Source organism: Octopus bimaculoides, chromosome 26 (genome assembly GCF_046866305.1).
Source record: "Octopus bimaculoides isolate indiv1 chromosome 26, ASM4686630v1, whole genome shotgun sequence".
NCBI lineage: Eukaryota > Metazoa > Mollusca > Cephalopoda > Octopoda > Octopodidae > Octopus > Octopus bimaculoides.
In genome coordinates, this window is record NC_142953.1 from 20,356,257 (window position 1) to 20,372,375 (window position 16,119).

General features: G+C 37.8%; 1 protein-coding gene across 14 annotated transcripts in view; it reads right to left on the bottom strand.

Annotated features, from left to right (window-relative positions):
- LOC106867632 (uncharacterized) overlaps window positions 1-16,119 on the bottom strand; it is a 291,771-nt gene that overhangs the window by 72,029 nt on the left and 203,623 nt on the right. For 8 of the 14 annotated variants that reach the window (XM_089342992.1, XM_089343003.1, XM_089343002.1 and 5 more), the window contains exon 4: window positions 15,005-15,085. In XM_089342992.1, coding sequence (XP_089199118.1) covers window positions 15,005-15,085 — 81 coding nt within the window. Of the gene's footprint in view, window positions 1-14,869; window positions 14,942-15,004; window positions 15,086-16,119 lie in introns of all 14 variants that reach the window. The other 6 variants (XM_089342993.1, XM_089343005.1, XM_089343004.1 and 3 more) reach the window with 1 other exon arrangement.

Consider the following 16,119-nt stretch of genomic DNA (forward strand, 5'->3'; position numbering starts at 1 on the left):
ACTCCCATTAGAATCTCATGTTAATTTATACTTCAAACAGCAGCTTAATGATGACAAAATTATTTTCCAACAGAAATTAACACTTTTGATACTAACCTGCTGGGGACCACCCCTAGTTAGAGGATACAAAACTTCCTATCTTAGAGGGATCTAAATTAAAACCTTCTGTCAAAATTTCATGTTTATTTATGTCCCAAACACCAGCTTAATAATGACAAAGTTATTTTCACTGAATTCTTCGTTATTTTAAAAATAAAATGAAGCAAAAGGGTTAAAGTGATCTAAATTAAAATGTCCCATCAGAATCTCATGTTAATTTATATTTCAAACACCAGCTTAATGATAACAAAATTATTTTTCAACAGAGATTAACACTTTTGATACTAACTTCCTATCTAAGAGGAATCAAAATTAAAACCTTCCGTCAAAATTTCATGTTTATGTCCCAAACACCAGCTTAATAATGACAAAGTTATTCGACTAAATTCTTTATATTTTCAAAATTAAATGAAAAAAAAAGCATTATGTTTCAAAAGAAATATTGTAACGAAAGGGTTAATATTCTACAGCATGCCACTAGCTTCCTTGCATCAAACACGAAACCACAAATTTGAGACAAGCCTTGTGTTTCAGTTACATAAAAACTTGGCAATTAATGCATTACTTGGTAAAATATCTCTAAGTTTATCAAACTATTTGAATCTCTGATGTATAAAACATCAACTCACTCTCAGCTGTGAAAGCTGATGGGGTTTGTTATGTAATGAACACCACAGTTAATATGGCTTTTCATGATGTTTCTGTATTATGTATAATACACAGGTGACTATTTAAATCTAAAACTGCTACTGTTGCATATATCATCATCATCATCACCATCATCTAATGACCCCTTTCCCCCATGGCATAGGTTGGATAAGAACAGGCAAACCAGAGATTCTAAGCTTGCTTTGGCATGGTTTCTATCGCTGGATGCCCTTCATAATGCCAACCACTCAACAGAGTGTACTGGGTGCTTTTTACATGCAGGATAAGATCCCTCAACAGAGTGGAGTGCTCACTGGAGGAATAAGAAACTATGATAGAGGGGGAGAGGGGCAGGTGTCTTGCTGAAGAGGTGAATACATGGCTTGCCCACCTGGAATGTGAGAGGCAGAAAGAAAGAGATGTGAGGTCCAGGTACAGCGTGAATATGAGATGGAATAGGATAGAAAAGGATTACATATAACTAGCGTGACCCTGGTAAACTTATTGGGTTATTTCTGAAAACTTTATCCAGAAAACCTGGAAGTGAAACCTGTGTTGTGTCTGTATCAAAAGATAGTCGCTTGTCTGTTAATCATTGAAGAGTGAAGGAAATTGGAATACGACGATTACTTAATGCACTTTATATAATTTATGTACAAACTTATAGACTTAATAAACAACACACTCCCTCATTGCTTTACCCTTCAACTAATTACAAAGAAAGCGTTACAGATGGGCTGAGTAACAGGCAGAATTATTACAAGAAGGATTATAATTCAGCTGAATGGCTTATTGCAACACCAATGAATCTTTTAATCACTGTTTTACTATATCAGTGGCAGCAGATTTTGTCTTAACATGCAATCTGCCTGTCAATATATATGCTACTGACAAAGCTCAAAGATGCAGAAATACATACCTAACATTCTCACCACTGTTGCTGTATGATTTCAATTGTTACTGATATATATTTGTGTTATTAAACACAGTACATGCATAAGAGATATTATCTCAGGACAAACAATGCAGTTAATTTGGCTCTTCATGATGTATCTGCATTAAGTATGATATACAGGTTGCTATTTTAATTTAATATTACTTCAGTTGCACATTATGAATTTTTACATAATATTTTTCTTTGAAACTGTCATTAGTAATCTCACCACCAAATTCCTGATCTCTACAGTTTTAAGAAAGTATTAATAATAATAATAATAATAAGAGCACTCAGAGAGCGCAAACCTCCGCCAAGGTAACACCAGTGTTCTCTCAATGATTAGCTGGAGATGATTTTTAAAATGAGAATATCTGAAATAAACTCGATTGCTCTCACAAACGAGAATACTAAAAATGAACCCGACCGCTCTCAAAAATTAAGTAAAAAAGCCGGAAGAATAATCCAGAATCCTTGTCTGGTACCGGATCGATCTCAAAATCTAATCAGTTCGTGCCAGTCACGAGGCCAAACATCGTTGGAAGTTTCATCTGAATCCATCCAGTGGTTCTTGAGATATCTTGTCCACAGACAAACAAACAAATACGACTGAAAACAACACCTCCACCTTCACTAAGGCAGAGGTAACAATAATAATAACGGTTTCAAATTTTGGTACAAGGTCAGTAATTTCGGGGGAAGTGGGTAAATTGATTACCTTGACCCCAGCTGTTCAACTGATACCTATATTTTATTGACCCCAAAAGGATGAAAAGCAAAGTTGACCTCGGCAGAATTTGAACTCAGAACTTAAACGCAGATTAAACGCTGACAAGCATTTTGCCTGGCATGTTTACAATTCTGCCACTTCACTGCCAATAATGATAATAATAAGGGCTACAGCAAATATTCTGCTCAATACCACCGATTTGCTTGTCAATTGTTTGACCTTAACCAGTTGAGCATGTCTCTTGGTGGCTGATGATATGTGCATCTCAGATCACAAGCAGAAGTAGTGTGGGAGCATCATAGCCCTGTGTTGAGAGGAATTCATTGGGGTTTGGATAATTCACTCCTGGAAACATGGGTGTTTCGTTCAACATCTTTAAGCAGCCCTTATTCAGGGACTTTTTGAGTGGGATTGGCTACTCGACCTGAAGGAAATTCTAACTGAACCCTACCTTCAAGGTCATGCGCTGTTTATCTTGATATGAGATCACCATGTCGTGCACATGTGGTTGTGATGCATGTACCTGGTGTACCCTTATCAGATGGGTAGTCATGATGGATATACTGGGCACTGTATATTTTAACCCAGCATCACTTTGATGGCATGCACTGCTTGTTCATTCAATAATAATAATAATAATAATAATAATAATAATAATGGCTTCATTGACTTCACATTGAGCTGACGTCAGGGATCTAAATGAAATATTTCCTATCAGACTTAGACTATGCTATGAATTGATCTTATAATTACTATTTTATTCAAATTATGTAATATATTAACAGTATAAAGCATTTATAAACGATATCCAATATTTCCCCTGTTTTTTTTTTTAAATATATATATATACATTTCTTTTTTTTTTCTAATGGACGGGAAGGAGTGAATGTAAATGTTGATATTTTCTTGGACCTGTCAAGACATGTTTCTGTATGAATAATTGATTTACACATTGTTGCTACAATAGACATTCCACTGCTGGAAACACCACACAAGTACAAACAAGACAATGTTTTATAAGGATAACCTGGTTGAAATAATACTGTGTGTGTGTGTGTTTGTATATATATACACATTTATATACATATTCACAAACATACACACATGCCTTCACTATATATATATATATATATATATACATATACATATACATATATATATATATATATATATATATATATATATATATATATATATACATATACATATACATATATATATATATATATATATATATATATATAGTGGAGGTACATGGGGCAGTGGTTAAAGCTTCGGGCTTATAACTGTGAGATTGTGAGTTCGATTCCTGGACCAGGCAGTGTGTTGTGTTCCTGAATAAGACCCTTTATTTCCCGTTGCTCCAGCTCACTCAGTTGTAGAAATGAGTTGTGATATCGCTGGTACCAAGCTGGACCGGCCTTTGCAACCGCTGGTCTTCCATAAAACAACCTTGCCTGGACTTGTGTTCAGGGGGGCTTTCTAGGTGCAATTCCACAGTCACTCATAACCAAAGGGGGTCTTTACCCTTTACTCTTTATCAATGTATATCTAATCTTCTGTTTCCTTTATCAACTATAATCTCAACGAACATTATGGATTTCCTGATGTAGGTCCAGTGAAAATAATTTCATTAATGTGGATGACATCAGGTAGCCCAAACGGTGAAAGTGCTTTGACATACTAATAGTCCAAGTAATTACACGCACACACACATCGTTGAATAAAATGTTGGTAAAATCCATGGAGAATGCAAAGCTTGTCCACAGTTGTGTGCAGATGAATGTCATCATACAGTGGGGTACTCCTGTCACTGGTTATATCTCAGGAATTCCATTGTATCCATAGAGTTTGTACAAAGAGATGAAGAAGAGGAAATGGATTGACCGACATTCTTTATTCAGTATCACTACAATTGTTTCTGCACATCATCACACCCATAGGACATTGGTGGGACGATCTGTGTACTACAGGTTTGATAATATGTGGAAACAATTGTAGTGATACAAAATAAAAAATACTGTTTAATCCATTTTTCTTATTCATCTCTTTACACACCCATGCCTTCCTTCCATCCTATATCATCATCATCATAATCATCACAATTTAACATTCATTTTTCCATGCTTGTATAGGTCAAATAAAATTTATTGAAGCAGATTTTCTGGCTGCTCTTCCTATCACAAACCTTCACCTATTTCCAAGTAAAGTAATATTTCATCCTGGAGTGCACATATACAGATATGTGTGTGTGTGTACTGGGTGCTTTTTCCATGACACCAGCACTAGTGAAGTCAATATCAAATATTAGAATGGCTAAGTCCAAGCGTGGCTGTGCAGTTGAGAAGTGTGCTTCCCAACCACATGGTCCCGGGTTCAGTCCCACTGTGTGGCACCTTGGGCAAGTGTCTTCTACTATAACCTTCCCAACCACATGGTTCCAGGTTCAATCCCTCTATGTAGCACCTTGGGCAAGTGTCTTCTACTATAACCTACCCAACCACATGGTTCTGGGTTCAATCGCTCTATGTAGCACCTTGGGCAAATGTCTTCTATTATAACCTTGGGCCAACCAAAGCCTTGTGAGTGAATTTAGTAGACAAAAACTGAAAGAAATCCATCATATAGGCACAGGCTGTGTGGTAAGAAGCTTGCTTCTCAACCACATGGTTCTGGGTTCAGTGCCACTGAGTAACACCTTGGGCAAGTGTCTTCTATTATAGTCTTGGGCTGACCAAAGCTGTGTGAGTGGATTTGGCAGATGGAAACTGAATGAAGCCCGTCGTATATATATGTATATATATATATATATATATATATATATATATATATATATATCATCATCATCGTTTAACGTCCGCTTTCCATGCTAGCATGGGTTGGACGATTTGACTGAGGACTGGTGAAACCGGATGGCAACACCAGGCTCCAGTCTGATTTGGCAGAGTTTCTACAGCTGGATGCCCTTCCTAACGCCAACCACTCAGAGAGTGTAGTGGGTGCTTTTACGTGTCACCCGCACGAAAACGGCCACGCTCGAAATGGTGTCTTTTATGTGCCACCCGCACAAGCCAGTCCAGGGGCACTGGCAACGATCTCGCTCGAAAATCCTACAGGAGCCAGTCAGGCGGTACTGGCAACGGCCACGCTCAAAATGGTGCATCTCATGTGCCACCCGCACAAGAACCAGTCCAGGGGCACTGGCAACGATCTTACTTGGCTTGCCGGGTCTTCTCACGCACAGCCCATTTCCAAAGGTCTCGGTCCGTAGTCATCGCCTCGGTGAGGCCCAATGTACGAAGGTCTTGCCTCACCACCTCAGCCCAGGTCTTCCTGGGCCTACCTCTTCCACGGGTTCCCTCAACTGTTAGGGTGTGGCACTTTTTCACGCAGCTATCCTCCTCCATTCTCACCACATGACCATACCAGCGCAATCGTCTCTCTTGCACGCCACAACTGATGCTTCTAATGTTCAGCTTTTCTCTCAGGATACTTACACTCTGACGGGTATTCACATTGACATTACACATCCAACGGAGCATACTGGCTTCATTCCTTGCGAGCTTACGTATGTCCTCAGCAGTTACAGCCCATGTTTCACTGCCATGTAGCATGGTTGTTCGTACGCATGCGTCATACAGTCTGCCTTTTACTCTGAGTGAGAGTCCCTTTGTCGCCAGCAGGGGTAAGAGCTCTCTAAACTTTGCCCAGGCTATTCTTATTCTAGCAGCTACACTTTCAGCGTACCCACCCCCACTACTAACTTGGTCGCCCAGATAGCGGAAGCTATCGACTACCTCTAGTTTTTCACCCTGGAATGAGATAGAAGTTGTTTCCTGTTTGTTTGCAGTCTTTATTGCACCTGAGCATCTGCCACAAACAAAAACTAACTTGCTAGTTAACCTGCCTTTGATGTTGCTGCACCTCTTATGTGTCCATAGCTTGCACCGGGTACATCTTATAGAGTTACTACCTACTCCTTTTCTACATACTGAGCAGGGCCATCTACCTGAAGGGGTTTGTGTTTTATCTACCTTCCTACTTATTAGGATTTTGGTTTTAGCTAGGTTGACTCTAAGGCCCTTCAATTCTAGACCTTGCTTCCACACCTGAAACTTCTCCTCTAGTTCTGATAGTGACTCCGCAATTAGGGCAAGGTCATCAGCATAGAGGAGCTCCCAGGGGCAACCTGTCTTGAACTCCTCTGTGATTGCCTGGAGGACTATGGTAAATAATAGGGGGCTGAGGACGGAACCTTGGTGGACCCCTACCTCTACCCGGAATTCATTGCTGTACTCATTTCCAACCCTCACCTTACTGGCAGCATCTCTGTACATGGCTCGCACAGCTCTCACTAACCATTCTTCTATCCCAAGTTTCCTCATTGACCACCAGATAAGGGATCGGGGGACCCTGTCAAAGGCTTTCTCCATGTCAACGAAAGCCAGGTACAGAGGTTTATCCTTAGCTAGGTATTTCTCCTGCAACTGTCTCACTAGAAATAAGGCATCAGTAGTGCTTTTACCTGGCACGAACCCAAACTGCATCTCATCTAAATTGATTCGCTCCCTAATTAGTTGGGCTATGACCCTCTCTGTAACTTTCATAACCTGATCTAACAGCTTGATATATATATATATATATATGTATATATATATATATATATATATATATATATATATATATATATATATATATATATATGAATATATCTGTGTGTGTGTGTTTGTCCCCCTACCACTGCCTGACAACCGATGCTGGTGTGTTTACATTCCCGTAACTTAGCAGTCCGGCAAAAAGTGACTGATAGAATAAGTACTAAGCTTACAAAGAATAAGTCCTGGGGTCGATTTGCTCAACTAAAGGTGGTGCTCCAGCATGGCTGCAGTCAAATGACTGAAACAAGTAAAAGAATATATGTGTGTGTGTGTGTGTGTATGCGCATATGTCCCCCCACCACATTTTGACATTGGTGTTGATGTTTTTATGCCCCCCCCCCCCCGTAACTCAGTCGTAGGGCTTGAGGGAGAAAAAGAAAAAAAGAAAATTTTATGACTTTTGATAACGCGAAACAGTAATTGGAAGTGTTGGAATTTTTATATCCTGAATAATCTCTATAATGAGACCAGATCCATTTGCTTTTTTTGTTTGTTTTTGTTCTCATTAATTTGTTTTTCTTTGTGCCTTTTATTTTTGGAAGTAGAATAAATAACAACATTTGCAAGGATCTCTGACAGCTCCAGAACCAAAAAGGCACATTTGGTCTGGTGACGACAACAAAGAGTTGCAAGTTAAAATAATGCCAGATAGATTTCAACTGGCAGCAGCCCAAGTTTCAAGGTTAACCTAGTAGTAGTAGTAGTAGTAGTAATAGTGGTGATGGTGGTAGTGGTAGTCGTAGTGGTGGTAGTGGTAGTAGTGATGATAGTGGTAGTTGTAGTGGTGGTAGTGGTAGTAGTGATGGTAGTGGTAGTTGTAGTGGTGGTAGTGGTAGTAGTGATGGTAGTGGTAGTTGTAGTGGTGGTAGTGGTAGTAGTGATGGTAGTGGTAGTTGTAGTGGTGGTAGTGGTAGTAGTGATGGTAGTGATAGTTGTAGTGGTGGTAGTGGTAGTAGTGATGGTAGTGGTAGTTGTAGTGGTGGTGGTGGTAGTTGTAGTAGTGGTGGTGGTGGTAGCCATAGTAGTAATAGTGGTGGTGGTAGTAGTAGTGATGGTGATAGTAGCCGTAGTAGTAATAGTGGTGGTAGTAGTAGTAGTAGTAGTACGAATTGGTGATATGAATCAAAGGATAGTGACTGATAGGATTTATTGTGAAGCCATGTCAGAATAAAAAAAAATTAAAAACAAAAATAAACATATAAAAAAAGACTTGCTGAAATCTGAGAATGTATTGTGTTAAGACAGCCAGAGATCAACAGGCAGGGGGGGGGGGGGGGGGTGATGGCTACAGAAGGAAACTGCTCTGCCAGGGTTTCACAATCTAAACATTGTTATTTTTTCTCTTTTGGCTGTGTGGTTAAAATGCTTGCTTCACATCTAAGCAACCAAGTGGTTTCATGTTCAGTTCCTCTACACAGCACCTTGGGTAAAATGTTTCCTATTATAGCCCTGGGCTGACCAATACCCTTTGAGTGAATTTGGTAGATGGAAACTGTGGAAGCCTGTCATGTGTGTGTGTCTCTGTGCCGACCCCCCTCCCCGCTGCCACCACTACCATTCGACATGTAGTGTTGGTTTGTTTATGTCCCTCTAACATAGCAATCTGACAAAAGGGAACAGAATAAGTACCAGACTAAAGAATGAGTACTAGGGTTGATTTGTTCAACTAAACCCTTCAAAGCAGTGCTCCAGCATGGCTGCAGTCCAATGACTAAAATAAGTAGAAGATAAAGATAACTGCATTTTTATATTAAAACTTAGTTCAAGAATAGTTATTTTAATGGTAAAAACCTACAGTTAATAAGCCAATAAGCTGTTCTGTTATAAAACATACATTATACTTGAAAAACAGGTAAGGGTTAGTGACAGGAAGAGTATCTAGTTGTAAAACAATGCTTCAATAATATATTCCTCCAACCCATGCTAGCATTGAAAAACAGATGTAAAAACAGTCATGGTCATTGATGGCATCATGTAAGTGGCACCCATGCATTGTAGTCATGGTCATTGCCAGTTTCATGTAAATGGCACCCATGCTATTTACATGAACCAGGTGGCATGTAAAAATACCCATTACACTCCTGGGGTGGTTGGCATTAAGAAGGGCATCCAGCTGTAGAAACCACACCAAATCAGACTGGAACCCGGTGTAGCTCTCTAGCTTATCAGCTGCAGTCAAGCCATCTAACCTATACCAGCATCGAGAGTGGACATTACATGATGATGATGATGGTGTGTGTGGAGACACATGCATAACTTTGTCATTATTAAGATGGCGTTCTTTTGTTTCAATTTATTTTGAAAATAATGAAGAATTTTGTAAAATAGCTTTGTCATTATTAAACTGGTGTTTGGGACATAAATAAACATGAAATTTTGATGGAAGGTTTTAATTTAGATCACTTTAACCCTTTTGTTATCATATTTCTGTTGAAATAGAATACCTTTGTATCAATTAATTTTGAAAATAATGAAAAATTTAGTAAAATAACTTTGTCGTTATTATGCTGGTATCAAAGGCAGCGAGCTGGCAGAATCGTTAGCATGCCGAGTAAAATGCTTAGCGCTATTTTGTCTTCTGCTACGTTCGGAGTTAAAATTCTACCGAGGTCGACTCTGCCTTTCATCCTTGGGGGGGGGGGGGGGGGGGCAATGAAATAAGTACCAGTTACACACTGGGGTTGATATAATCGACAAGCCTCCTTCCCCCAAAATTTTCAAGGCCTTGTGCCTAGAGCAGAAATAATTATTAAATTGGTGTCTGGAACATAAATATGAAATTTTGATGGAAAGTTTTAATTTCGATCACTTTAAAACGGGGAGTTTGTATCACAGAACCAATGGCCTTCTCATGTGAATGGTAACAGAATGGTAAATATCAAACAGATACTAAAACAAATTATTCGGTTTATTAAGACTTGCATATAAAACCTTTAGAGAAAAATAAACAAGTGGAATATTAATGGTATATAAACAAACAACAAATGGAAATAAAATAATAAAAGAGATGAGAGAGAGGGAGAGAGAGAAAGAGAGATGGATAGATAGATAGATAGATAGATAGATAAATACATAGATAGATAAATAGAGAGAGAGAGAGAGAGAGAGAGAGAGAGAGAGAGAGAGAGAGAGAGAGAGAGAGAGAGAGAGAGAGAGAGAGAGAGAGAGAGAGAGAGAGAGAGAGATGCTTCAGATCAAAAGAAAATTTCAAATTCTAAAAGATAAGAAAATGTTAAAACATAAAATGTTTCCTGTACAAAATTTCAGATAATTTAGGAAATATTGTATTCCATGATTGTATGAAACATGGTTGGGAAAATGTTGAGGGAAGGGGGATAGGGGATAGAATTATTTTAATGATGACTAAAACAGGATATTGATGACAAATGAGAATAGTTTGTCCTCACACCAAACTACAAAGGATTTTATTTCATCACAATACATATTGTTGTTATTATGCAAAAGTGTTGTAAGTCCAAAACGTTGCTTTTTCAGAAAACAAAAAATTAATTTCACCATTCCATATAGCAAAACCATTGTACTACACTTTGACAATTTTTGATGTCTTGGCATCTGAAGCAGCTGGAGATATGATAGTTTGATCAAAAGAACCAGCTGTTGCAAGCAAAATTAAATATCGGAGAAAAAAAAAAAAATGCATTTGGCCAAATTTGGACATACGACAATTTAACATAATACCAACGATATATGTGTGTGTATGTATATATATATATATGTGTGTGTGTGTGTGTGTATGTGTGCATATACATACATATATATATATATATATATATATATATATATATATATATATGTATATTAATGTTTATACAGTATAGTATGATAGATCCATTTTAATCCATTGGTTTTGCATATGAGATAGGTGACAACCTAAGAGAACAGTCATTAGAATTGGATGGCTCAGCTGTCACCATACTTTTCATACCACCAATTCTGATGAGCACTGTCTTAGGCTATCACCAAACACGTGTGAAACCAATGGGAAAAATCAGCTGAAATGGAGCTATAATGCTGTATTGTATAAATTTTAACATAGCCACTCTCATACAAATACCTTAGATGACTATATATATATAACTATATATACATGTATATATATTGTTATATATACATATTTTATATTTCAGGATGGTCATTTTTTTTTTTCTTGCCAAATAAACACACACACTATATATTTGTTCTTCACTCATTCATTATTGCTATTTTATCTCATGTTCATTATCTGGAAATCTTTCATCACACATCTGCAACCTCTTCAGTGACTTTTCCATCCATATGCTTCCTCCTGTTCTGTCTCTCTATGATGTATATTCTGATCTGCGCCTGTGTCTGCTTCTGTATGTGTGTACACGTGTCTATGTGTGTGTGTATATATGGGTTTGTTTACTATATCATTTGTATCCATGCCCTCTATATACATTGTTTTTTTTTTTGGACATAAGATAAAATAAGAACAATAATAAATGAGTGAAGAACAAATGTATAGGGCTTGTGTTTATTTGGCCCCAAAAACAAAAATGACCATTTCGAAATATAACAATATCTGTTTCAACGAATGATTTCACATCAGGAATTTTGCAAAAAGAATCCATAAATGTATATATATATATATACATACATACATAATTAAGGGATCAGCAAAAGTTGCTTCACCAACATACCGAAAATTTAGAAATAGCAGTTAAAATACTAATTCTACTGCTACAATATATTTCCAACAGAAAGCGATATTCGTGACTCATATAGTGAGATATATTGTAGTAGTAGAATTAATATTTTAACTGCTATTTCTAAATTTTCGGTATGTTAGTGAAGCAACTTTTGCTGATCCCTTAACTATGTTTATAATTATAAAAGTTTTACCGATAATGGTTTTTTTTGCATACCGAATTACTTGGCAAAATTGTTAATTAAGTTATTAATTCATTAATTAATTGAAAATTCCCTGCCCTATATCTATAATGATATATATATATAAATATGTTTACATATGGCATGTGAAGTTAATGCAATGAAAATAGTTGAGAAGATTGTGATGTGTTAGTATGAAAGGTATAAAGCCACAATGACAACAGTGCTGAAACTCAAAGTGCAGAAAACGGTGGTTTAGGCAAAAAGAAAAGTGGCAGAATATGTTTGAACATTACCACATGTGGTAAAGTTTTGTAGGGAACTCCTGCTACACCTGTGGTAATACTTTCCAGACATCTGCTATGATATTTGGTAATGTTCTTCAAGGATCCATCACAACACATGTGGTAAAGTTTTTAAAGGACCTGTCACTACACATGTGGTAAAGTTTTTAAAGGATCTATTACAACACATGTGGTAAAGTTCTTCACGGATATTTGATCACATATGTGGTAAAATTTTTTCTAGGATCTATTATCACATATTTCCCCCAACTTCATTTCCAGGTGATGGGAAGATTATAGTTTTACATAAAACTGAAAAAACGCTTCCTGATGCCTTGAAATAAGAAAGACAATTCATTCTGAAAACCAAAATGCTTTACTATTGTTAGGATTGATGTCTACAACAATATTTTTATTATTGTTAGTTTTTATCATTTCTACGTTAAAGAGAGGGTGCATGGCTTAGTGGTTTGGGTATTTGGCTTATGATTGTAAGGCCTTGAGTTCGATTCCTGGAGGCACAGTGTGCCCTTGAGCAAGACACTTTATTTCGTGTTATTCCAGTGCATTCAGTTGGCAAAAATGAGTTGTACCTGTATTTCAAAGGGTCCAGCCTTGTCACACTGAATCTCCCTGATAACTACATTAAAGGTACACATGTCTGTGGAATGCTCAGCCACTTGCACATTAATTTCACAAGCAGTCTGTTCCATTGATCAGATCATCTGGATCCCTTGTTGTTGTAACCGACAGAGAGCCAGGCCTACATTAAAGCAATATTTGGTTGTTATTTTTTTCTTTTGAAGTTTACAATAGCAATGTTCCCTATTAAAGATGACCTCACATAACAGGAAATGGGCTTAACATTCAAAAGAAACTGAGTTGAGTTAGCACAGAGAGAGAGAGAGAGAGAGAGATGAGCAATATAATTCTTAATTTGAATCCTGCATTGTAAATAAATTTAGTTATTTCCTTCTTCGTGGATCTACTTGAAGTAATCTAGTGGTAATTTAAACCATTAGACCTCAACTCTAGATGACAAGTGCTCTCCTATTAAAGTAGAGGTGTGATGTGTTTTAAACTACAAATGTTTTAAATAAACACAGTATTGTGTTAAATTGATAATGTAAGTTGTCTGGGGTTTTTTGCCAACAAACTCAAATATGGCCTTACACTTTCACAAATTCAGAAAAGAATATGAACCTCACCTAATTAATAATATGAAAGTATTATAAGTTCCCCTTTTATCAACTTTTCTAATTTATAGTTAATTAACATCTTCATGCTGATGTCACATAAAACCACCCATTCTGGTGTCACATAAAAAGGACATATTCTGGTGTCATGTAAACAGCACCTGTGCCAGTGCCATGTAAACAGAACCCAAGACGGTGCCATGTAAATAACACCTGTGCTTGGTGCCACATAATCAGCACTCGTGATGGGGCCACGTGAACAGCACCTGTGTTGGTGCCATGTAAAAAGCACTGCTGCTGGTGCCACATAAAAAGCACCCAGTGCACTTTGTGAAGTGGTTTGCATTAGGAAGCTCATCCAACTGTGCAAACCAAGCCAAAACAGACAGCGGAGCCAGGTGCAGCAACTCCAGCCTTGCCAGCTCCTGTCAAACTGTCCAACCCATACCAGCATGGGAAATAGGCATTAAATGTTGATGATGATGACGATGACATCAAATTCTTTTTATGTCACCATATTTCCGTGCTTGTGTAGACCTATTGAGTCAAATCAAATCAAATCACAATCAAATGGAATTGTAGTTGTGGCCGATGCCAGTGCTGCCTGACTGACTCCCGTGCTGGTGGCATGCAATAAGCACCATGCATGCGTGGGCCACTGCCAGTGCCGCCTGACTGGCTCCCCATGCTGGTGGCACGTAAAAAGCACTATCTGAACATGGTCAATACCAGCCTCGTCGCCCTGACTGGCATGCAGGTAGCATGCAAAAAGCACCATCCAAATGTGGCTGATGCCAGTGCTGCCTGACTGACTCCTGTGCCAGTGGCATGTAAAAAGCACCCACTACACTCTCGGAGTGGTTGGCGTTAGGAAGGGCATCCAGCTGTAGAAACACTGCCAGATCAGATTGGAGCCTGGTGTGGCCTCCTGGTCTACCAGTCCTCAGTCAAACCATCCAACCCATGCCAGCATGGAAAACAGACGTTGAACAATGATGATGATGATGATGATGACAACACTACTTTCGTTTTAATTAATTTTGAGAATAATAAAGAATTTAGTAAAATGACTTTGTGGTTTGGCATTTAGAATCTAAATTAACATGGAATTTTTTTGTAAGGTTTTATTTTAGGTGACTTTAAAACATGAAGATTGTCTCACAGAACCAAGGCCAGGGCAGATTGGTATTGAAAGGGTTAAAACAAATGAAAGAGAAATCAGTTCAGATTGTAAGACAATTGGTTTGAATGAAGGGAGGAATAAAAATAAGAAAGTATAAATGAAAACACAAGAACTAAAAACAAAAAAAATAACAACAATGATGATATGTAAATATACAAAATGGTTAGAATGCACCCAAAACTAAAGCAGATGTGCAAGGAAGCTCAACGAGACAACATGAAGATTTGAACTTTTAGGCGTGTGAATTGCTTTTCCCGCATCTTACCAATTCCTCATTCTTGAGACTCTGGCGATGGCTATGTTCAAGGTCTTCACACTTTTGCTTGTATTGTTTCACCTGTATTGGGAATACAAATAATTGAATGGATTAACAGAAATAACAGCCATTGCAATTGTTTACCTTAAACGATGGACTGGATTTGATTTCACTGCCTCGGAGTGTGTCTTCTAGATCCTGACACTTCTTCTTGTACTGCAGTAGCTAGACGAAAATTGGCGAAAAGAATTATTTGTAGAATCTCATATGAACCAGATTTAGTTTTGATTGAAATGGATGAGGAACTACTAGTGTATGATATATAAGAGCAAATTTCCTTTGTGAGACTTGAGCCTCTCTGAGACTGTGACACATGATACTTATGCAAGGGGCCATGCAGTGGGGCTGAACTTGTAACCACATGGTTAATGATTGTGAAGCAAATGTTTTAACCACATGTTATGTAATGTAGAAAAGTCATCATCATCACCATCATCGTTGTTTTGACATCTGCTTTTTCATGCTTGCATGGGTTGGATGGAATTCATTGAGGCACATTTTCTATGGCTGGGTGCCCTTCCTGCTACAAACACTCAGCTGTTTCACAGTAAGGTAATATTTTCTTATAGTCAGACAGGTTTTTCAAGGAAGATTGGAAATAAAGGACCTCACTTGTATGATGATGATGATGATGATGATGTTCATTCTGAACTGTTGCATGTCAAGATAACAAGACACACATATATGCACAACAGGTTTCTTTCAGTTTCCATCTACCAAATTCACTTACAAGGATTTGGTTGGCCCGAGGCTATAATAGAAGACACTTGCCCAAGGTACCACGTAATGGGGCTGAACTTGAAATCATGTGATTGGGAAGCAAGGTTCTTAACCAGAAAGCCTGCACCCTGCCGTGGTTTGCCTCATATCTTTTGCTTTTCCACCAATGGCTGTCCTGCAGAAGATGTGATGGTGGATTACTTCCTCCAGCAGTTTCCAGCCTTGTTTATGTTTGTAGAACTGGAGTGCATCAGGAAACAACAATCTACTGAGGCAGGGTTTTGTGAGTTTGGATTATGACAGGGAAATGAAAGAACTTACTTCAGAGGATGATGTCAGGCATCCATTTGGATGGATTGAATTAAAAATAAAATTCATTTACTTTTCCTTCTTAATTAAATTTTTAATATTCTTAACAGACAAAATTCATTTCCAGTCCCTTTTAATATTCTTCTTGCTAATTTTCTATTTCTTAACCC